General features: G+C 43.8%; 4 protein-coding genes across 4 annotated transcripts; 1 reads left to right on the plus strand and 3 right to left on the minus strand.

Moving 5' to 3' along the window:
- Positions 1-1579: 1579 nt before the first annotated feature.
- Positions 1580-2425, minus strand: LOC6597012 (phosducin-like protein). The gene has a single exon (XM_002022139.2). It carries the CDS (start codon positions 2408-2410, stop codon positions 1580-1582), a length of 831 nt encoding a protein of 276 aa, XP_002022175.2. The 5' UTR covers positions 2411-2425.
- Positions 2426-2919: 494 nt separating this feature from the next.
- Positions 2920-4901, minus strand: LOC6597011. The gene is made up of 5 exons (XM_002022138.1): positions 4836-4901; positions 4023-4773; positions 3716-3960; positions 3479-3647; positions 2920-3422 (listed from the first exon to the last, which is right to left on the minus strand). Exons 1-5 carry the CDS (start codon positions 4899-4901, stop codon positions 2920-2922), a joined length of 1734 nt encoding a protein of 577 aa, XP_002022174.1.
- A 195-nt stretch (positions 4902-5096) lies between these two features.
- Positions 5097-21756, minus strand: LOC6597008. The gene is made up of 2 exons (XM_026989719.1): positions 20304-21756; positions 5097-5969 (listed from the first exon to the last, which is right to left on the minus strand). The coding sequence occupies exons 1-2, from the start codon at positions 20848-20850 to the stop codon at positions 5248-5250; spliced, it is 1269 nt and encodes a 422-aa protein (XP_026845520.1). The 5' UTR covers positions 20851-21756; the 3' UTR covers positions 5097-5247.
- Positions 10003-13173, plus strand: LOC6597009 (zinc finger and BTB domain-containing protein 49). The gene is made up of 3 exons (XM_002022136.2): positions 10003-11540; positions 11609-12398; positions 12452-13173. The coding sequence occupies exons 1-3, from the start codon at positions 10287-10289 to the stop codon at positions 13048-13050; spliced, it is 2643 nt and encodes an 880-aa protein (XP_002022172.1). The 5' UTR covers positions 10003-10286; the 3' UTR covers positions 13051-13173.
- Positions 21757-24096: the final 2340 nt, after the last annotated feature.

Genomic DNA, 24096 nt, shown 5'->3' on the forward strand with positions numbered 1-24096 from the left:
ACTCACTGAAACTTAATCATTGTCAAACGAAAACTTTACACCTGATCGCAAACCGAAACAACGACGCAAGAAGCATGTCTAAACTACTCGTATAGATACATACATATATCATCTGAACAATCGAGCCAGTCGATTTCGTGACTGGCTCTCCTAACTGAATATAATTCCAATATTATAATGTCTAAGCTCTTCAAATCGAATTAAATCAATTGAATGAAGCTCCTCAAAACTCAATCAAAAGCCACATAACAGATTTACATACATTTTTGATACGAATAAGTGAGAAAAGCAGAGCAAACCAATCGAATATATATTTTACCTCTACAATAATTCTTGAAAGGATTATAACAACATATGTTAGCATTTAAATCTGAATAAGCGTTTTCAAATTATACTTGTAACTGCTTAACGAGAACAATGTGTAATGCCAATATTTGAATTTTGTCATCGTTTATATATTGCTATGTGTACAAACATACATATATACACAATATACATATGTAGGTGTCTGTGTGTCCAAGAGGCATGCAATACATTTATTTATGTACATAAGTATTATACGATTTGATGGCACTGCTCCACCGCGGAACAATCAAATAGATACAACAACCACAACCACAAGAACAACAACAACAACCAAGATAATTCCATGCTGTATAGAACTCAGCGAATCCTCTACGACTAGTAGTAGTTTTAGATCAAAACCAAGTATGCGGTTCATGGCAAGTCACCCTGGACTGCTCACATCAAAATTCCACTTGCCCTCTCTCTAGCTTGAAGAACTTTTCAAACACAATGAAAAATTCTTTATAATGTTAAAAAGAGAGATGAGATGTAACATTTTCCTCGCTGTGTTTGGCCACTATGTGTGTGTTGATTTGAATTTACGTAGACTTATTGTTGGTTAAAGAAGCTGAAAATTAAAAAATAATTTCTTTGGCCTCTTCATACATAGTATGAAACGTTCCATTATATTTATATGTACAATATAAACTTAGAGCGCTAAACATTGCCGAAAACAAAGGAATGAGAAATCCAAAAAACACCAATTTGTTGACTAGGCTAAAAAAAAAACAACCTATGATATCCACATCATTTTATTGCTGTGTATGGTAGGCTATAAGCTATAAAATATACAATCTATGTGTATATGGATGTATAAATCTTACAGAGTACGAATCGGAGTGAAGTACATTCATTAGCCACTAAATATAATTAAACATGTATTATATAAATTGTATTGTTAATAATAGGAGGGATACAGATATACATATATGCTACGTAAGTGTACAGGATCTGCTCCATAAAATTTCAATCTGAAAAGATTCGAATAGATTTCTCAAATATTTTTTATATATATTTTTTTCTTCTTTCTATTTTGATTTCGTGAAAGTTGCACCTAATATCCCGTACACAAAAAAGAAAGAGAAAAGAATCATACATATAATGTAACTAATTATTGAATGGGAAAAATAAACATTTAAATTGCATACAACTTGCGGGCGCGTCTTGCTTAAGTTCTCTCCTAAATGCTATCCTTAAGAACACATATTTGGTTATTTTGATTTGGTTAGATCTCTTAGCTGTATAGAGCCCTATCCACTATGATTCCGTGTTCGATGAGAAAACTTTCGACGTCGGAGGCAAAAAAGTCGTCGCTCAGATCGTCGGTTAAGCGCACAAAGTTTCCAACTACCGCCTGGGCTTTGTACACCAGCAGGGCCGGAAGTCCTTTTGTACGGAAGTCCCTGCTCATTCCGGCCACAGAGCTACATATTTTGGCAAACTTAATGGACGGATAATCGCTGGCCAAGCTCTCAAGGCACTTGTTAAGCGTACTGCAGGCCGCCAGGCTTTTCTCATAGATGTGTATGATGATTGTCGTATGCTTGTTCTCCTGCTCCACGCAGGCCAGAAACTCCCCGTGGGTGCTCAGTTGCTGCACCTTTCCGAACTGTTGATTGTGTCCCGTTTGACGGAGCATTTCGGCCATGCGTTGCTTCTGGTACTGTTGCAAGAAGTCTTCGCTCATCAGCTCCGACAGTTCGTCGTCCAATTCCTCCTGACGCTTGCGCTCCTCATCTTCAGCGGTTGTGGCCGTAGTCATGCTCAGTTTTTTGGCCAGGGCCAGACGTTGACGCTCCGTTTCATCGCGACGCTCGGCTTCCAGTTGCTTGAAACGCTGCCAATCCTTGACAACACCCTTGGGTCCGGTATTGGTGGACCCTTGTTGACGAAAGCCCCCCGCAGGTGCTGCATCCGGATCCGTGTTAATAGTCAGGCCTCCTGCGGCTCCTTTCCTGCCTGCATCTTTCTCATCATCACCATCGTGGTCATTGTCTTCGCCCTCGCTGCTGCTGCAATAGTACTCCAGCTTCTCTCCTAATAATTTATCCTCCAAAGTGGCCATGGCGTAATGTTTGTGATTTTAATTGAATTAGAGAATTTATAGGGATGATAAAACATATATTTTGTTATATTTCCTGAACCAGATGGTGCAAATGAACCGATATCGATTTATGTTTAGAACGCTTTAAGGTGCACTAACCATACAGTATATGGATGTATCAGTTCATACAGGGAAAACGTACCCACAGAATTTTCTGCGGCAACTCCCAGAGGGCCTAGGCGTTCGGCTCTAACCGGCTTACACGAACACATTAAAATGCGCTTCTGGGCTGACTTTAGACGTGTCGCGACCAAAAGAGAGTCGAACGCTACATCTCCCATCAAAACTAATTTAATTTTAATTCAATTTATTTTGATATTTAACAACATTGCATGTATCGATTAACAAAACTCGTTCCATGAACCAGTTCACCCCCATTAACGCACGATATTATTAGTTCATTCATCGATACACTAATCGATACTGTGGTACATCGATACCAAGCGAATTGCAATTTCCGACCGTTAAATTTAATATTTTATTTTATGCGTTTTGCGAATTACACTAAAGATTTTAGCCAATTTGTCTGGCACATTGAATTGGTGCATTATCTGCTCCATACTGTTGAAATCCGCTTTTTCCAATTCGTCGCATGAATCATCCGATCCTGAATCATCGGCCAGCGCCAATCGTTCAGCAAACGACACAATGCCGCACCAGGCACGAAAGTCCAACTCAACGGTTCCTTTCTGGTCATGCTCATACCCCAGCATATTGAGTGTATTACGAACATTTTTCTCGGTGCCGTGAAACTCTAGAACATCCTCGAGAGCTTGAGGCAAGCTCTGCCAGAGCAGTGTGCGCTCCTTGTACCTATATTCCGTCAGAGCCATGTCATCAATGCCCATGGCGGGCAGGTCGCTCTCCGGCTCTTCGCAACGGCTCAAATATTTAAGAAAGACGCGCTTGTAGAGCTGCTTACGCTGCTGGGAGACCCACACGTATTTGCTCAAGTAATCCCATGGGGTCATGGCTGGGGAGGACTCAAGTTAGATGGAGTTGGGTTCAAAGGGCTTATCTCTAACCGACCGTTTATCACGGAGAGATCCATGGGCACATCGAACCTTGTGGCCGATTTGGAGAACTTGCGTGGCATCTTAGACGTACTTTCGGCGGAGTGATTATCCTCAGGGGCCTTTTGAACAATCTTGTGCTTGGGGGGCATATACTTGATGGCTTCTCTTAGAGCACGATTGAGCTATAGACAAAATAAACGTGTATATATGGACCTACATAGGTAGCACAACCAGTATTGTATGTACATACATATCGGCCAAAAGTATTCTCTATCAAATCGACATCCAAATCGGTTTTCAGGGCCTGAAAGGCCTCGTCTGTGAGGAAACTTCCCTTCAGGAGGATCGGCTCCCGTTCACTCTCTCGCTTATCCTTTGGCAGCAGACTCACCGAATTGGGAATCAGACTGGGTCTAGTGCTGGGATTGAGTGAGTCTGGTCCCAGGGCGGCTACTTGTGTCTCCGGATCCTCGCTCAAGTGAAAGGTGGTGGTGGCTAAAGGGAAGTACGCTCTGAAAATAACACACACTATGGATTCCCCGACTGGATACACATACCCTGAGTTGGCTTTAACTTTTTGCGCTTTTTGCCCCTGCGCACATCCTCGTCGCTCAATTCGTGCTCATTGATGCAGGTCTTGGGCTCGCCCTCCAGCCCACCGATGGGATCCACTCCTGGTGCTAGGTTGGCGGTGGCCAGAGATGACTTGGGTCGCTGCTCGTTGGACTGCTGTCGCCTGGGCCTCTTGTCCTCATGGACATTGGCCCCGGCGCTTCTGGGCTTTTTATCCTCCTCCAAGCCGCTCTGGGTGAGCTCCGAGCTGGGCTTCCAGTACAGCGTCTCCTGGGAGTGCGATCGCCTGAGATCCAATATGATTTTCTTTCTCTTGATGTTCTCGTGCTTGCCCCATTCGGGGGTGATGCAACGACGGTAAAAGGAGCCAGCACTGGTCCTTGTGTGGATACTGGTCACCGTTGGAGTTGGCGTCATTGGACGGGAATCCGTCTCAGCATAGCGCCGGAATAGATCTTCGGGGATGTTGTCCGTTTCGTGCGGCTCTAGCTGGTCTTCATCAGCCACTTTCCCTGGCTTTTCCTTGCCACACTGGGGATTTTTTCCTTCGATGGCCAGAGATGTTTTCAATTGATTTATGACATCCTTCACACCGGATGGCGCTGGATGGTTGCACAGCACGGAGCAGCCCTTGGCAAAGGGATTGAACAGTCCGCCGAAGGGTCGCAGCGAAAGTGGCATCGGAATGGCCTCAAATCTGAGCATCCGCGAATCATCAGCATGATAATTCTTACGCTGTTAACAATAGCTGCTGCAGAACTACTGGTATTATCTCTGAATTTTCTGAGTCCCCTTACCCTTTTGAAGAATTTCACATGTCTCTTGGGCGTCGGAACGAGACCCGTGCGTGTTGTACCGCTCATATTTGCCAATAAACAAACTTTGAAACGGTGGCAAAAAAGGAAAAGCTGGCTTCCATAAATAAAGTGTATTGTTGCCAAGACAACTCGGTCTGGTCCGTTATTGATTGGCTTACAATTACACTTCCAATAAATTAGCTTGCAAATGAACAAGTATATCATGTCCTATCCATCAATGGTGGACAACAACAGCGATCGTTTTTCAAATACCTTCATAAAAAAAGGGCATTTCTTTTATTGTCTCTATGGCTTAGGTCTAAGAACAGTGGATACGTGCAACGAGTACATTTGAGTAGGGAATAAGAAAAAAAAACAAAAAAAATAATTGAGAAATGTTCAGACGCCACACTCAGTACAACGAGCCGCGATGATGCAAATGCCGCAAGCGATGATCCAGCAGCTGGCGCTCATTCGAGAGCGACAGAGTGGAGGAGGAGCGATGCAGAGCGGGCAATATTTGGGGCCCGGCCTCACGCCCTTGTCCAGATGCCACGGTAACAGTGGTTTCGATGGGACCCATTCCGGCCGTGTTGCCCACGGCCCGGGAACGCAGCAAATTGTTCCGCAAGGCGGCACCTGAGCGCGTCGATTGCCGTCTAACCGAATTATTGAATGAGATCTGCAGCGAGAGGCGCTTCTGGGAGAGCGAGGCCAGGTGGTCTGGTGACAGTTCGATGACCTGAGGAACAGCAGCTGCCGCCAAGGCCATGGCGGCCGCTGTGGCAGCACTGTAGCTGGGCAGCGTGGAGGTGGGCGAGGCATTGCCGCAGTTGCAGGTGGCCGAGTTGAGCGAAATGTTGTCGACACTGCCATCGCCGTTGGCGTTCGTCTCCACCAGGCTGTATCCCACGGCCTGCTCCTTGCCGCCGCCATTGTCGTTGCACTCGAATATCTTGATGATGGGCACTACAGACGGAGTCAGTAGGATGCCTGCCTTCCGGAACTCCTCCAAAGCATCATCGTAGGTGGGAAGGCCGGAGACTATGGTGTAGGAAGGTAACGATTCTGCCTCGTAGTCCGGCGGACAGCGGCGGCAGATTTCGATTGTGGGGTCGCTGTGATTGGCACGGTCTGAAATGTACAAAGCGAAAAATAAAATAAACATAAACACACACTCGTATACTTTTTACATCTCCCCCATTCTTCGGATTGTCTCTCTTTAATGAAAAAGTGAACAATCATACGTATCAAATCAATTTTCCAAAAAACTCCCAAGCTTATGGTCAGTCATCCCTCAGATAGATACATAGTTAGATAACCAATACTATTTGGGGATTGCTGGGGGTTGCTGATCTATAGGAAATGTACATACGAAGTGCTTGTTTCTTTAAAAGCTTCACCTCGACCATGTGACGACTGCAACCCAACCCTTAAAGGTGGAGTGTACTCTTTGCCGGATGGGAGTTAAAGAAAGTGAGTCAGCACCGAGCAATCCCAGTCGGGTCGGCTGCAGTGATGGAGTGGAGGCAACTGTTGATGCGGCAATCCTTTCCGGTGGCATAGTACAAGATTTTGAAGATAAGCCGCATGCTGGATGGCTTGAACAAACGGTGAAAATGGCACACGTTTCGTTTCACACCCTTTTTCTGTGAGGTGGGTGGCGGGAGGGCTTAAAGCCTGCCTGCGGGTCCCTTGAAGTCCTCAAGGAGTGGGCAGGCATTTTCACACCCACATGAACGAACCCACGGACGTTCACTTTTTGAGCAACGCTCTGCCAGCTAACGAAATTAAATTGATGATGCACAAGGAGGCGGACGGAACGAAAATGAAATCACATTTGATGTCAGGTCGGGGTTGGGGTTGGGGTTGGGCTGGGACATCGTTCGCCATATGGCGGGCCGAGTAGTTCGGAAGCTTCTCCCCTGCGACAGCAGCTCAACATTTAAGCTTTTTTGTAATTTTCAATTGACTTGAGATAATTATGGGCCAGCTTACATCGAGCTTAAGCCGAGTGCAGGGAGTCGATTTAAATCTGATGCACAACGACCAGAATCTCTGGGGCTGTTTCAGGATTGTGGGAGAGTACTGAATACTGATTACCATCTCCTCCATTGACATGATAAGCATTGGTGTGTTTCCAGAGCCGAATTAAGTAAAAACTTTTCGGGAAAAATGTAAGTTCTTTAAGTTGACGCAAACGGAAAACTCGTTGGACAGGCCCTGCGGCTGCTGGGCCGCTAACTACTTGACTTGATGAACTGCCAGCTCATATTCGTGAGCCCAGGGACATGGACACACTTCGCATTCGATTCCCCAAGCGGAGCTTGGCACAACAATAAAATGAAGTGCATCGTATAAGAGGGGAAAGCGGGGGAAGCGGGGGAAGCGGGGGAAGCGCTAAAGAAAATAAACAAGGCGCAAAGTGGAAGTGTAAGTGCGTCGTGCATAAAACATTCGCCGCAAGCCATAAGCCAAAAACAAAATGGACACCAAATTTTCCACTAGTCAATATACTAAAGGTCGTGAGGACGCCACGCCACACCACACGGCCACAACATGAGGAGCATAAGCCAAGACGGGCCAGAGATATTTGGGCGTTCGCCATAACAACAAAACAGCAAAACAACAAAAAGTTAAACACACTTTATGTTGGGGCTACCGTCTTAGTGTGCTGGTGGGGCATGTGGAGAGGGAGACAGAGCGATGCGATGCGACGGGAGCACGTTGTGCGTTTTGTGGATTTGTGCTCCCCCCGCCGCCACCGCCGCCACCACCAACCAAAAGAGGGAAGAGCTCAGGCAACGAAAAGTGACGTGCCTAGGCCAGGCCGATGGTAATGGTGACAAGCCTGCCAGCAGACAAAAAAAAACAACAACAAAAACAACAAAAAAACAGGAGCAACCAAACGCTCTTTTTTTGGCTGGATGGATGCGAGGCGGGAGCCTGGTTCTATGGCTTTCGAGGCACGTAAGCAGTTTATCCCCGCACCAAACAAAAAAAGAGAGGAGAAAGGGGGGAAGAAAAACTTCAGCCCACATTTTTGGATGCTGGGAGCTATCGTCGTTCGTTGTCCTTGGGGTTGGTAAACACGGCACCAAATTGCCGTTTAAATTTCTCCTCAATGTCTACGCTGGGGGCAAAGCGGCCTTGAAACATTATTGTGACTGGTACGTACATACATTTGCCTGGCCTGGGCTGCTGGGCTGAAGGCGGCTGGGCGGCTGGGCGAGAAGGGTGCTTCTCCCAGGCCCAGCAACTTTATATTTGAAGTTGTGGCTGGAAGACATTGCCAGGGGAATCGTCAAGACAGGCGTTAAATGCTACCTATGCCTCCCATTGGACTCGGGTCCGGTCCATGTCAAGGGGTTTGGGGTTACTTTGGTAACTTATGGGTCTGTCTGGCACTTTTTCCTGTGCTGTGGCTGTGCATACTCCACCTGCTCTCCCGCTCACCTGCTCACCTGATCCCCTGCTCGCCTGCTTGCCTGCTCTTTGTTTAACTGATTAAACTCTTGCTCGAGCGAACATGCAAGTACATTTTCTGTTTTTAGGTTTTTGCGAAATCCCCGTATCCGTACCCGTAACCGTACCCGTGTGTAGCAAAAGGGACGGAAAAACATTTGTTGTTAGCCTCTTTCCGACCTAAACGCATGTCAAAATTGTAATGTTTTTTGTTTTAGCTGTAGGCAAGAAAAATGATGTTGGCCAGGATATGCCTAAGATCATGCCCCACCGTTAACACAGTAACAATGCGAAGGAGCCGTCAGACTTCAACGAATCTGCCATCATCTACAACTGCAGCGTATTAAAACTACGAGTAACTGTTAAATTATTAGCAAGACAACCCATCCATCTCACCAGGACTGGGGGCTCTATCTTCGTCTGTGCCTTGGCCTTCCTGCGCAGACGAAAACCGAAATGAAGAAAAATTGGGGCATGTCAGTTAAAGGCAAAACAACAATAAAAAGGAAAAACCCCGACATGAAGACATCTTCCGCACAAGTAAACGAAACACGCGCCAGAAGCATCCAACATCCAACATCCCACATCCAACAACCAACCCAACAACAAAACCAGACCAGACCAGACCAGCCCGGACCTAAGAAGTAATAAGTGTGTCTATTTGTTTGCAAATATTTCATTTCCTTTCCCGTGCCACCCTCACAAAAAGCGTATCTGGTGACAATGGCAGAGCTGGACAACGATGGAATCTCACGAATATCACATTTCCTTTGAAATTAAATTATATGCATAGTAGTATAGTAAAATGCAGTAAATTTAATCGCAGCTGAGAACTCTTTTTCGTGATCTATTTACAGTCCCTTCCGTTGAACGTTGAACTTGCTCAAAGTTCAACTAATACATTAAATGCAAACAGCGTGCGTTAACAAATCAAAAAAAAACAAAGAAGTCATTTATAAAATGCATAGCACACATGGTGCCTTGCCACCAAAGTGTTGAATGTTATTAAAAACAGTATAAACAACTTCCCTTCCTAGTGGGATCTGTTGTTGGTCGCGGCCGGATCCCCATCCGCGTCCGCGTCGCCGCTGGCTGTTCATAGGTACTAGGCGTTCCAACAAAAAGCAACGTATAACCACAAAGTACCACTTTGCCCTGCCTATGGGCGGTGTGGAGCAGATGCCATGCCGCAATTTTCAAATTGACTTTTGCACATGTTGCCGCCGTAACGAAAATGTGCGCCAACAATAGCATAGCATACATAAGTACATATGTACATGTACATACATTTGTATACTCGTACATAGCCACGAAAGTAGTGCCAAAAGAGGGCGAAATAATAAGAAAATGCATTGGCAGCAAAAGGCAGCTAAAAAACGTGCCAATTGAGCGCGTGAGAAGCATGAACAAATAGTTGTTTTTGTCAGAAAACAAAAAAAAAACGTGGGTCAAAATCGAAGTATCCATCAAAACGGCATTAGTGGGCGCCAGCTGCGCTTTATATTGACTTTGAATTTGGTTTTTAAATTTCAACCGTCTTTGCACCAATATTCAAGTAAAGTAAAGTAGAGGTGGAGAAACATCGATGTTTAAAGACATCGCTTTTAGATTACTATCGATGATTTGCTCTATGTTTTTCCACCTCAAAGTGAACAGGGTTGCAAACAGAACAGCGATCAAGCGGACGCACACCAACACACACACACACAGCCATACTTTTCTGCACACAACGCCAAGGGTAGGTATGTATTAATACAAAGCGCGCTCAAAGAACAAAAGAGAACGAATACAGAGAGACAGTGAGAGAGAGCGCAAGAGCAACATTGAAAAAAATCTGCTGCCAGCGGCGTCGGTGGATTTATTTGGCTCGCAATGCTGCGCCGCAGTTTTTGTTGTTAATTTGTACTCTACACTCCACTTAATTTTTAAAAGAAAAGCAAGCTGAAACAAATACAAACTGGGTAGTGAGTGTTTAAGTTGCTAAAAATGGCCAATGTTCCGGTGCCGATGCCGTCAGTGCTGAAAACAGCAAAAAAAACAAATGGAGACTCCGTCGCGGTGGCTGCGTCGTCGACTGCGGCGGCAGCGTTGGGTGACAACGAAGACTCGGAAGAGTCCGAGTTGGAGGAAGATGACGATTTGCTTGATGATCCCGACGATGTCGTTCTGCAAATTGACAGCGAAGACGAGGCCGAATTGGAGGCCCAGCGCATACGCTTGGATGATATGAAAGCAGCGGCTGCCGCAGCGGCAGCAGAGACAGCAGCAACAACAACAAAGTCGCAGGTCAGTAACGGTAATCAGCAGAAGCAGCAGCATCAGCAGCAGAATCAAACGAATGACAAAGCAGCGTCCCGAAAACCTCGTGGACGTCCTCCTGGAACTGGCAACAAAAAAAAACAGAAAACATCGAGCAGCCCCCAGGCCTCCACAGCATCATCTCTGGTCGCCGCTCAGGTTTTGGCAGATGAGAAGTCGTATCGCTTCTTCTACAAATGTACGCGCTGCTGCAACCACTACGGCGACGGACTGTCTCTCTCCCGGCACTTCCAGAAGGAGCACTCTGAGCAGGACTGCCATCAGGTCAAGCGCAAGCGTGGCAGAAGCAAAGTTTCCCCTAGTGGAATAGAGTCAACGCCTCCTCTCATTCTGTCCACCTTGAATGTAGGCTGTTTGAAGCCTTGTGCCCAGCTGCTCATACAAGGGGAATCCCTGTTGCAGCTTTGCCTGGCCTGCAACTCCCAGTTTGTGGATGTGAAACACTTTCAGCATCATCTGAGCGAGCAGCATGGCTTCTTCAAGTTGCTCGTGCCTAAGGAGGAGCCCACTGAGGTGCCACCCACAGCTATGGTGACCATACCTGCTGCTATAGCCATGAGCAAGTCCAGTCAGCAGCTTCAGTTGCCCATCCCAGCACCGGACACCCCACCGCCCGAACAAGATGGCAAGGAACCGTCGGGGACTGGCTCGTGCACCGATAAAGATGATCTCGATATAATAAACGCCATGGTAGCCAAAATGGCAGCCGAGAGGGGCAAGCCGAACTGCGCTCCCAAGGTCAACAAGATGATTATTAAGCTGCCAGGTGTGGCCAAGCGGGGCAAAAAATGTAAGGATCAGGAGGTAAAGACTCAACGAAAGGAAAGAGAGCAGGAATCTCCAGAAAGCGTGGAGAAACCAGAAAAAAAGAATCAGGAGAAGCCAGACCAAGCAGTGCCAGATCCGCTGCAGCGTCCAGAGGTGAGTTTGAATCTAGGTATAAAGGCAATTAGAATTCTTATTCTTCTTGTTTCTCGTTTTTCACCCAGGAGCCCACTAACCCACCCAAGCGGAAGCGTGCTTGCAAACAATTATCACCGTCGCCCTCGGAGACAGAGAAAGAGATCAAAAAAGAGACGGAGCCAAGCGAGCGACGCATGCGCAAGACTCGAAACTTTGTCGACTATGTGATGGATGTGAAGGATGAGGAAGACGAAGACGAAAACGAAGAGGAGTCTGAGGGATCCTCTGCCACAGTTTCGCCGCATAACAGCTCGAGCGACGAGAGCCTGGCGTCGATTAAACGGGAGTCAATAGAGGAGTCTCAGAGCACTGGTAGACCCATACACACTTGTAACTTTTGCGGCAAGACCTTTCAGCGCTTCTCACGCATGCAAGATCATCTGCGAATCCACACGGGCGAGAAACCCTTCATTTGCAATCATTGCGGAAGAGCTTTTCGGTTGAAGATGCGTCTCGCAGAGCATAAGCTGCGTCATCGTACTGAGAAGGCCTACCAATGCGAGATCTGTTCCATGCCCTTGGCCACCAAACAAGATCTATCACTGCATATGCGTCATCATAAGAACGACAGGCGTTACAAGTGCGACAAATGTGACAAAGGCTTTGTGCGAAGCTCCGACTTGGCCATCCATGTGAGAATTCACACCGGAGAAAAGCCCTATGCTTGTGATCTGTGCGGCAAGGCCTTCCGAGCTCGTCAGAATCTTGTGGTTCACCGACGTACTCATTTAGGCGACAAGCCGGTACAGTGTGAGCTCTGCGACAAACGGTTCGCAAGGAAGATTGACATGCGAGTGCACATGCGCAAGCATACAGGTGAGTAGACTATAATATTAGACATTCACTCGGAACTGAATATGGTTTTATAGGCGAGAAACCCTTTAACTGCGAGTCTTGTCAGCGTGGCTACTCCTCCCGTGTGAATCTTCAGCGTCATCAAGAGCGCGAGCATGGCAAAGGCTCGCAGAAGCCACAACGGACAAAGACGGGACAAGGAAAAGAGGCCAAGCCGGAGGAGGGAAACGAATCCATCCCTGAGAAAGAAGCAGAATCGAAGACAGAGAAAGGAACAGAACCCAAAGACAAAGCTAATCTGCGCCGTCCGCGGCGTGAGAAGTTGCAGCAAAAGATCGCTGCCCAGGAAAAGCTACTGAATGATCTGAAGCGCAGCCTACGGTCCTTGCCGGACATACCCGAAGAGTCTTCCACAGGGAAGAACGAATTGGACATGTCTAAATTTCCAGCCGATGCCGGGGCTGGCTGTGTCCCTCCCGCTCAGGTGTCAGTCACAGTCTCCATGCAAGTGGAGGCCGCAGCTAATGTGGAAGACGATGAGATCACGCCGGAGAAAGAGAATGCTTTGTCCAGCGGCTCTCCGGTCGATGGCAAGTCCAAGACTAATCGAAAGATTACGAGTTACTTTACCGTCGTTGGCCAGCAGGCGGAGATGAATAACCTAAAGACTTAAGATCAGGATCAGCTACTCTTACTCATTAGTTTTATATGCCACTGTACTTGGAAATTGCGGAAAAGTTTCCCTAGCGTAGCGTACACCTCGCAATGTGTATTTTTTTGATTTGCAATGCAATTTGCAGCAGGGATTAAGTATTCTTTTTATACCATTTATTCATAACTATTAACGTGAAGTGAAAACTGAATTATTATAATTTTGTGGTTTGAAGGAAGAGAAGCCACGCACAAGCACATATTCGACGTTGTGAAGTAACATATAATCCTCGAGAACAAGAAAAGACTACTTTTAAAAAGAATAATGATATTTGATATGAAAAACAAGCAAGAGACTGCAGAGTATATTTTTTATACATAAATACAACTATATTTACATAGACGGAGCAACTTTTGTGAACAAACGTAAAATTTAAAATATCAATAGATTATCTTATAAGCAAACAAATCATGAAAAATGTTCGCAAACTCTCAAGGAAATTAGAGTAGCTTTGACGAACTTTGACTGTAAATAACTGAAATATCACGAAAATCCTTCGCAGGCACTACTGTCTCAACGAAGAGTCTATACTGAAGAAGTTACCATTTCGTTCAATCTTATCGTGTTACTCTATTCACTGAATACTAGATGTGTAAGCAAATGCGAGCAGTACCCCATAGCTATCACTCGATTTGTCAATCGAACAAACAGAATAGAATTTTATGAATTTCATACTAAAATTCGCTACACAAGTCATTGAACATTCAATTGCAATATGCGCACTTTACAACTATATATACTCATATTCCAAAACAAATACAATTTAAATGTAATCATATTATTCGTAAATTTAAGCCACCAAAATCCATTCGGGAGAACGTTCGTTTCCCCGAACAACCCTCAGATCTATCTCAGAAGAATATTTACTGTATTTATTTGACATGCATTTATCTCACGATATTTACTTAATTTCTCGAATTATAAGTTAAGTGAAAACGACGATGAACAAAGAGTCGAAAAGGTTTTGCTTGAACAGTTTTTTTTTTTATTTAATTTGAAGACATTTCATTTGTCCACTTACTTTATAGAATCTACTTTAGAACTTCTCATTCTTTAGTAACTAAGAGAGTTCCCTGAATATACGATATTTTTATAATTTACTTTATCGACCTGAATTATATGTCATTTGCAAATTGTTGCGCTTTTTTACTTCAACCCCCAAATTCGCAATTACCTGAATGGGGTGTGTGTGTGTGTGTGTGTGTCTGTATGTGTCTGTATGTGGCTGCCTCGACGGCCTTTAGTTTTGGGGGAAAACGAGAGGACGCTGCCACAGCAGCTGCTGTTTGAGGCTACAGGGCGGCAGTACCAGCCCTTTGTCAATTTTACAGCACTTTCAGATATTGTTCGAGAGGACTGGGGTGGACTGATAGCATCTAGAGAGTAAATTCAGGACGACAGTTTGTCATTTGTAATGGGGTTCTATGCGGTCCATTTCATAGTGCCAACGGGGTTGGATTCATGAGAGAGAGAGACAATAAACAAGAAGGGGTGATAAAGAGAGATAGAGGGATAGAGACTGAGAGAGCGATTTGGAAGAACTGTTGATCGAAATATCGACTTATAGCAAGGAGTATTTACTGCTGTATCGATATTTAGCGATTTAAATTGTCTATTAAAAGCAGAGCAGAAATTGAGAAACACTTCACCTTCTGACAAAAACGGCACGGATTTCGTGCCAAGCCAATATTTGTTTCTATATATTTACAGCTATATCTATTCCATTTCGTATCCTTCATTTGCATATTTTTGTATCGTTGACATTTTCATTCTACTTGGAATTTGAAGCTGAAAAAACCAATTTCCTTGCTTACATTGCCTTTTTCTATTTTGGCCGTGGGACTTGCTTATCATCTAAGCGCTGCAATGACAATTTATTCTGTTTTGTTATCTTTAAACAAGCGAATAACAGAGAGAATGGAGGGAACAAAAATGCAAACGGAAGCCCAAGCAGAACAAAAACCATCAGACTTTTCCATGCAGCATGCGCTTTCAATACAATAGTACTCATACGAAGAGTGGTACCGTCTGCTTTAGACGGTTCTGTTGGCTGGTTGGTTGGTTGGTTGGTTGGTTGCACATACATATTTCCAAAAATCAACGTGACACCTCACACACACACACGCACGAGCGCGGAGTTGTGGCTGTGTAAAAATATGCAAATTAAGTGTGTGGCGACTTTTGTTGCAGCCGTTCTTGTGTAGAAAGAATAAAAAGTGGGCGATAGCAAGCGAAAGAAAGAAAACCATGGTAAAACGATAGTTTAGTCTCGGACAACAAGATACCCGTGATAATGTCACAGATATTGACAAATGTTATAAATCAAAGCGAATATCATCATTATGCGATTGTATATAGTATATGTATAATGCTCATACATATATGTGTATCTGATCAGAGATCTGAGCAGAGAGTCAAGATCAAGAACAAGTGCACCTAAAGAATGCTGAAGCTTCTCCGCCTTTCTGCTTCTCTGTTGCGTACATTTGAGCGAAGAGAGTATACCTTTGCGTCGGCTGTAAGCTCCATCACGCATACACATTATTCGGGCTGGCGGCTCTAGATAGCTCAGCATGGAAAAAAATGAGTATACGCCCCGCTGTACACTCAGCCAGCGACGGGGACGCATGTGTTTGTGCGATGATCGCACAAGTCTGCGTCGCCTGTGTTTTTGAGGCTGGCTCGTCAGCGTTTTTACACTTTTATGTTGTTGGCTTTTAATTGAATTTCGTTTTAGTTTCAGTCTCAGTCTCCGAGTCAGACATTGACTTCTTTTTCTCTTTCTTTTGCTTGCTCGGCTGTGGTCTCGTTAACATGCAACTGAGCGGCGGCGGCGTCAGTGGAACGTGTTTTCGCCTTCTTTCTCTCCCGTTCTAAATTCTAGTCTCTGTTAGTGCTGTTAGTTCTGCTGCTGTGGCGTCTCTCTTGATTCTGGTTGCTTTGTTTGTGCTGGTCTCAGCTCTTTGTTTGAGCCGGTTTGCCGTCTCCTATCTGCCTGCGATTGTGTTTGTACAGCGGGAGAGCCGCAATGTCACGTTGTACAACCCGAAAGCGCGCGCGTCTTTTGACATTTGAAATTTTTGAATTGCCAACGTTCGTTTCGTCCGTTTCGTTGTATTAAAGATTTATGACGATTTTTTACGATTAAGTTTAGGTTTATTATATTCGAAATGTGTAAATCGTCAGTGAGCAGTATTTTTTGATTTTTAAAAATAAAAAACAGCTAGGATTCTCGCGCTCTTCCACAATTTATATCTATTGAACATTATTTGTAAGTCCTGTTGACAGCTCACATTCAAATTATTTATCCATTAATCATGCAATCGTTCGTGTCACAAAAACCAAAAATAAAGCTTAAAATACATTTGAGTTCATTTCCAGTCGACTCCGAAGAGTAGAAAATACAAAAAAATTGAAATGAAAGCTAAAAAACCAACCAAACAAACATAAATGAATCAGAGCATCGTAAACACGACTCTTTCGAAAAAAATGCAAAATGGTAGAAATGTTTAATGTCCGGATACTGCGGGACTGAGCAGAAGAGAAAGAGCGACATGAAGAGTGACAGATATAGAGTGAGGATAGAGATACAGATGCAAAGAGAGGAAGAGAGAGAGCGAGAGAGAGAGAGGGATAGAGTGAGTGCAACTAACCGCTGAGTGTGCATAATTTATAAAGCTAATTAAACGCGCATTTAACTAATTAAAAATATAGCGCGCTTCAATTATTGAAATATGCTGCAAAATTATGATAAAGTCCAAAAGAGCCAAAGATAAATATTTGCCATTAAAGTGCGAATGTATGTGTGTGCACTGTGTGCTCTCGCAGTGCCGTAGCGTGTCGTAGTGTGTGTGAGGCTGAAAAATCTGATTACCTGGCCGAATATTGAAGTCCCGAATGCATGAATGTATGTAATATGTACAATGTATGTGCACAATGTACATACATACATACATACATATATCAAAATGAACATCACGTATCCGACACGTATGACGCGAAAGCGGTGAGGGTTCAAGCTAATTTTTGTGCTGGCTTTTTGGCTTTTAGCAAACAAACACTAATTAACATTTCGATATGCCGCCGCACCGAGAGAAGGAGAGAGGGGGAGAGAAAATAGCGAGCGATGGGGCGTGTGGGATAGGAGAGATCTGCTGCTTTACAATCACAGCCACTGCTGCTTGCCGATGCAAAAACAGTTTCAATTAAGCAATTAGCGCCATTGAAATGAACCAAAATCGTTTCGTTTCGTTTCGTTTTGTGCCTTATAAACCGAGCAATCAAGTCGATTTGTAGGGCTAACGAAGATGTGATGTTTTGCAAGGCTGTCCTTTCACCATCATCTTTCTGCAATCTATGTACAGTGGTGCAATTTCCGATTCAGTTTTATGGCGCATAGAGTAGAGTATAGGCAGAGTATCTGGAGGTCTACTCGAACACATTTGCAAGTTATTTGCGCTAAGCTTATTAGGTGCATTACTAATACAAATGTTGACTGCCATTTTAGTGGCTGATGCTAATTTGCGCAACATTTTTGGGCACATTTCAGTTAGCATATTTATGCGAATTTCGCGCTTCGATTCAATTCAAGACACAAATTGAAAACAACAAATAGCATTTGCATACATAGAAACAGCAGTACATCCCCTCCGTATAAGCCTTGATCCTATACATCCAAAAATAAGCAGCTTACGGCTTTGTTGTCTGCTGTGCAAACCGTTCTCCGTTGACGTCACTCCCTCCCATGCATTATATAAAGCAGCTTAATGCGACTCCATCACGGTGTAGGGGAGGCTGAAGTGAAAGTCTGAATCCAGTTCAAGACGAACTAAAGTGGGCATTGGCCCTGTGCCTGTGCCAGTGCCTGGGCCTGGGCCTGTGCCTGAATATGCATCATCGCCATCGCCATTGCCATTGCCAATGCAATTTGCACTTTAATAAACTCGATGAATCGTTAATTACTTTTACAAATTTAATTAATTTTGCACGGATATATTTAATTAACGGTTTGCAAAGAGTAATTCCCGGTATACCCAACTTGATTAGAATGGTAACAAAAAGTTTTCATTGAATCAAACAGACATTGCTCAGGTGTCGGGAAGGTGTCGATGAGAAAGTGATTCTCCTGAGATTCTCCATTTCAACCCGTGAGGCTGAATCACGTTCCAGAATTGGATCCCTTCGAGCAAAATAGACCCCAAACTCAAATCTGAAACGATTTTGAGGTAGGTAGGGTAAAGTAAAGTAGGATTTCCATTGGGTCTAGCCGACCAGAAAAAGGCGTAGGCTGGAAACAATAAGTGGTGATGCTGCACACAAAGATCTGGGATGAAAAAGCATCAAAAATAACAACAGGCCGAGTGGCGGTGGACAACAATAACGATGGGAAGATAAGCAAATCATTAAACGGAAATTAAACAGCCGTGAACCAAAATGAACGGCTGACATGTCGCGACCCGTCGCTCATACGCACTGTTGTCTGGCCGTACATGAGTGACGTCTGACTGGATAAGGATTTCCCATTGTCTTTTCTGGCAACCACTCACCCCGAAAACTCCACGTTGAAAATTTTAATAAGCGTAATTTACGACATAATATATTGTTATTTGTTCGAGCTGAAGGAGAGACAGAGCCACGAATCAACGGCAACATCACTTGTTTTGTGTATTGTATAATTAAATATAGATTGTTTGAACAACTCGGCAAGAAACGTGTTTCGGCACTGGGTAAATACAACAAAAAAAAGGTGGAAAAAGTATTAAAAAAAACCATATTGTGAATGGGCCAAAGCTCAAAATTGAACTTTGATATGGAAACTAGTTGCTAGTGCAAAAAACTATCAAGAGGGATAATAAAATGCACTAGACGAACAAAGACGAAAAGACAAACTATTAAACTACTCCGTGGCAACATTTTCTAAATAGTTGCATACTCGTATCTGCAAGGATGGCAAGGTAATAAGGATTGTGTCTGAATCTGAAGGGAAATAAAATAGAGGAGTCAACCTCGAGCAGCAGCACTTTGGGATGTTCATATAAGTACGTACGCACACAATTGACAGCTTGTCAGTCGGGCAGTGCAAGACAAGAAAATTTTAATTAATTAACACACATTTGCCTTGTAATTGAGAGGCGAGCCAGCCAGTGGAGTGGAGTGGAGTGCAGAGGAGAGGAGCTCGAGATGTTGGCAAACGTAAGCAACAGCAACAGCAAAAGCAAAAGCAAAAGCAATGCTCGATTCCCCCTCGAAATGGACCACTTGACTGCAACTTTAATTAACTGAAAGCGTTATGTTTGTTTTTGAAAGTGGCCAAAGGCAAACACAATGACAGTGGGCGAAGGGGTTCTTCCCGGTCCAAATGGCAGTGTCTTGACTTAGTTCCTCTCTCCATCTCCCTCTCTCTCTCTCTATCTCTATCTATGATTTTATCGTTGTGTCGGTCCTAGTCTGAATGTTTAATCATTGTAGTTGGAAATTTATTGGACTAATTGCCTTATAATTTATATTAAATTGAAGGCTGGACAGAATATGATAAATCTTTAGTTGTCTGGCATTCCGTAGCAGCTTCTGCTTTGTGGCTTCTAATTATTATTATTTTGCGAATTGTTTAGCCAAACAAATAGCCGACTAGAGATATACATGTGCTGGCCGACCCCTGAATATTCTTGGCCATTTAATACTCGAGCGTGTGCCTTTGTTTCCAAGTCACAAGACATGATTCTGGATTGTGCTAAATAAATACAAGCTGCAAGTTTCAATTTCCCCTATGTGAGTCATTCCCCCTTCTCCGCTACCCCCACCGACACCGCTCCGTCACCGTTTCCGTCTCCATCTCCGTCTCCGTCTCCGTTCTATTCTATTTTTATATTTATTTTCTATTTTTATTTGTTTTTGAAACCTTCTTTTCTGGCAGACTTTGCTTTGCTTCTGGTACTTTGGCACTTTTGTTTATTTGATTTTATCGCTTGCTATTATTGTGTTTTTGTTCTCTGCTCCTCCCCCTCTCACGGAGCACCAAGTCTAGCCTTTAGTCACCCATCTGAATGGGTTTCCACTTGTAGCCCACGTCTGATTCAGACTCCAGACTCGTCTTGCAACTCGCAGGAAACGCTAATGTACATATGTATGTAGATTATTTAATGAATTTGTTCATCTCTTTGTGAGAGGAACCACGTGTGATTGATTGAGGATGGGCCTCCTGTACGCCGACTTACATGAATTCTTCCACTGCTGGAACTTGTGGTAGACAAAGCACGCACAGATGAAGAAGATCACGAATACGATGAGAAGAGTCAGAATAACACCAATCCAGATATCGCTGACGACGTGGGCAAAGTCCTGGCCATCGTCACCAGTATATATCCTCGATCCGTGGGCAATATGCGGCGGCGGGGCCCGCGCAGCGGGCAGCACATCGCTGAAAAGCAGATCGTCGGTCACATCGGTGGCGCCGCCACTCAGATTGATCTCGACCTCCTGGCGGTCGATGGTGAAGTTGCCCAAAGCCGAGTCCAGGCCCAGAGCCAGCTGTTCGAGCTTGTTGATGAGAATTGAGTAGTTGCCGGGCAGATCAAAGCCGCCCAGATCCAGCTTCTCCCCGCTGCTGGTCGTTGTCACATTCAAGGCACTTGTGCCATTGGTACCCTCAGGCAGTGTGGTGGTGGTGGTGGCGGCTCCAATCGATGCAGACTCATGACTGCTGTCCTCGAGGCCCGCCAGCAGCGTGCCCGTGAAGTTGAGAGCTTTCAGTAGATCAGCCATGTCGGAGAGCCTTCGGATTGGGTCTGAATTAGATAACTTGCGTTCCGCGTTTCTTTCGTTTCTCAGCCGCGATCTTGGAGCTTCATTTCATGACTGAAAACGCTCCACGAGTGTAGTGTTGCAAATTTTCTGGGCCGATCTTTTGGTGGCTACTCCCGGTTGGCATATGGATTTTGCTTTATTTGATCTGCTTCCACTAGCTTTATGTCATTTTTCACTCTGCCACTAATTGTGTTAACGCGCCGGTGTTAATTCGTCTTACGCATCCCCTACCAACGCGCACGGATTCTGTATTAAAAGTTGGCTCCCAGATATCGCTGCTGTTGCTCGCAGCCCCACTCCGCGGCTGTTATTGCCGCTGATTTGTTGTTCAAATATTGATCGCTGGCTTTAAATCTGGGCAAAAAGCGTATGCATCTCCTTCGTATATTTATATCATCTACCTACAAGTACACATGCACCTGTGTGCATGTATGTGGATTCGTTTTATTGATTTGCCAAGTGGAAATGAGGGAAAACATTTGTCATGCCTCTGCGCTTTGCTCTGTTTCACTTAATCTCTGCCACTCTGGGCAGCAATATCGTCGTGTATTTGCCTCGCTAATTCGCGATGGCACCTAAGGTTCACAAAAGCCAGGGGAGCGCACGTGCGATCTGTCTTGTCTGGGCTTCGAGTGCAGCTCTTTATGAATGAGAGATGAGACGAGATGAGCTGAGCTGAGACTGGGGCTCGAAGGTGAATTTGGCCAAATTATTGATTCAAAAAGGGATCCCGAAGTGTCCTGTAGTGGTGGCCCCCTGACACATTCCAATTCCATTCACAATCGCTTGTGTTATATTTAAACAGCAGTCAATTAGGCCAATTGTTTACGCAATTCATAAAACATTCATTGCCACAATGGGAAGGGCCATTGTTATTCAGCCCAGACTAGATATCAGGGCACTTATGTATTTATAATTATATGTATATGTATGGGTATAGAAAGCGAACCAGGCGGAGAAGGGTGTGCAATTATTGAATAAATCAAGTGGAAAATATCAAGTTTTCAATGCACACAAAACAAGTGGATGCTGACTCAGAAAACTGGAGGCTTAGGCTAGAAAACCAGGCCGGACTCAGATGATACTGTTGCCAATGGGCAAGTGAATTTAAATACATACTCGTATGTGTATGTACTTGTAAGAAGACACCCTTTCACTCACAACCAGAACATTATGAGTCTTTGAACTATTTTATCCGCTGATCAGTGATTAACCAGATCTTTATCCTAAAACAGAGCTAAAGACAAAGCAAGAACAATGAGTATTACATTTCCAGTGAGCTTACTATACCTAAATATTTTGTTAATATTTGTTGCCGTATATTTGCACAGTTTTTTCACACTTTTCAGTATTCCGTATTTAATCAATTGAACTTTATATGGGAATGTCTTTTGGTCTGGTTTTTCTGATAAATTTTGTTTGATTTTCAGCTCCCACGATTTTGTTTTCGTTGACAGACACGGCCGATCGAACAACTTGCAGAGAATTTAGAATCGCTTTTCCCTCAATCAGTCGCTCAATCAAGTGAACTCGCGCGCTTTTTTACAGCAATTAAAACGCTCTTCTTGGGATTCTCAGTTATAGCCAAGTTAAAACCAACCAGTTCATCAAGCCAACCGACGTCAGCCGACTGCGACTGCGACTGCCACTGCGTCGACGTATGCAACAACTGCGACTGTGGCGGCGTGTTCCGTGCCTATCTAGAAGCAGCGCAAAAATCCGAATGCCGAATGAATGACTGCGCCAGTAACTAACGGATTGCCGCTAGCAGGGTCTGAAAAGAAGTCTCCAAGAAACCAAAACGGCTGAAACAGCGTAATGTTTGGGGACCACCATAATCATTTTCCCTTCTTCTACACATTTCAGATATTGGTTTAGTACGATCTAGATTCATTTCATATAAAAATGTATTGCCTTGATTTATACATATATTGCATCGTACAGCTTCCTGTAGTTAATTCTAATAATTGATATTCTAATTACGTACATACATATATAAATGTAATCTTTTGATATATTTTGTGGGCAGACCAACCGGCTTTTATATACTAAATGTGTATGTATGTATGTACATTTGCCTCTTTATATTAAGCCATAATTTCTCACAATTCTAATACATTAATAAAACATAAAACTGGCAGTAGCAAACGAGTATTTGCATTTGATGTACTTATTCTGCTTTCCCCGCCAGCTTTTCTAATCCTCATGTATATTCCACTTCTATTGAATATAATTTGTATATAATTTTATGCATTGAAACTATTTTGCCGAGCTGTAAGTATTCTTTGTCCGATTTTGATTGTAACAAATTTAGACACCATTGCAGGGCTTTTTGTGGCAGCCAATTTTAAAATGTTTTAAACTAATTCCAATTGATTTGTTTCAATGCAAGTTCCTGTACCGCCCAACTGAATTTCGCATTTACTAAAATAGATTCGTGCGTGATATAAGCACCAATTACAATTAGCATTCCGAGCGGACTGAGTACCGATGTGATTGAGATAATTGAAAAAATCATTTAATTATTTCGCGCATCACTTTTCTTTTGGTATAAATATGCATGTACAATACCAAATAGTAATCAAAATTAATAATTGATTAAATTAGCGTGCAAGAGAATATTTATGTTTGTTTTAATGCCTAACTAACTAAATTATACATTAGCACACCCCAGAAAGCCATTTCCATAGCCTAGAATTCCTAATGTATTTATTTAGATTTCCAGGTCAGTTCCGTGTACATTCCAGCATTCCAGCACTCTAGCACTCCACCGCTTGATGATTTATCTCATGTTTTCTTTTACGTCTCCGATTACCGTGTTTATCGGGCTGTTTTCTTATCTCAAACGTCTCTCTAATCATCTTGGCAGCTGATAGACAGTCAGATTATTATTTACGTTCTACATGAATCAGTCCTTTACTCTCGGTATTCAAATAGTAAATACTCGCAGTATGTAACAGCCAGAAGGAAGCGTTTCCTGATCAGCATCAATAGCCGATTCGATAGAGCCATGTCCTTCTGGCCGTTCGATTTTGGGCGAGGAGACTCCTGTCCTTCGATTCCTACTCGTTAAATTCTGTTTTGTCTATTTCATAGATACGTATATAGAAACTACGTAATGGGTATCTGAGTGTTTAGGGTCGTGTGGCTTGACTGGTTTTTGCTGAAATTGTTTACCAAAAAATAGACTAACTTATCATATAT

This window comes from Drosophila persimilis, unplaced genomic scaffold, assembly GCF_003286085.1.
Source record: "Drosophila persimilis strain 14011-0111.01,24,50 unplaced genomic scaffold, DperRS2 tig00000431-arrow-pilon, whole genome shotgun sequence".
Classification (NCBI taxonomy): domain Eukaryota; kingdom Metazoa; phylum Arthropoda; class Insecta; order Diptera; family Drosophilidae; genus Drosophila; species Drosophila persimilis.

Bases quoted from the DNA above. Each gene is read 5' to 3' on its own strand.
- LOC6597012 (XM_002022139.2), bottom strand. From the start codon at position 2,410: ATGGCCACTTTGGAGGATAAATTATTAGGAGAGAAGCTGGAGTACTAT.
- LOC6597011 (XM_002022138.1), bottom strand. From the start codon at position 4,901: ATGAGCGGTACAACACGCACGGGTCTCGTTCCGACGCCCAAGAGACAT. The intron at 4,774-4,835 runs GTAAGGGGACTC...TATTGTTAACAG, and splicing joins ATGTGAAATTCTTCAAAAGG to CGTAAGAATTATCATGCTGA. The intron at 3,648-3,715 runs GTATGTACATAC...TTTTGTCTATAG, and splicing joins AGAATACTTTTGGCCGATAT to CTCAATCGTGCTCTAAGAGA.
- LOC6597009 (XM_002022136.2), top strand. From the start codon at position 10,287: ATGGCCAATGTTCCGGTGCCGATGCCGTCAGTGCTGAAAACAGCAAAA. The intron at 11,541-11,608 runs GTGAGTTTGAAT...TTTTTCACCCAG, and splicing joins ATCCGCTGCAGCGTCCAGAG to GAGCCCACTAACCCACCCAA. The intron at 12,399-12,451 runs GTGAGTAGACTA...ATGGTTTTATAG, and splicing joins GCACATGCGCAAGCATACAG to GCGAGAAACCCTTTAACTGC.
- LOC6597008 (XM_026989719.1), bottom strand. From the start codon at position 20,850: ATGGCTGATCTACTGAAAGCTCTCAACTTCACGGGCACGCTGCTGGCG. The intron at 5,970-20,303 runs GTAAGTCGGCGT...TGTACATTTCAG, and splicing joins CCAGCAGTGGAAGAATTCAT to ACCGTGCCAATCACAGCGAC.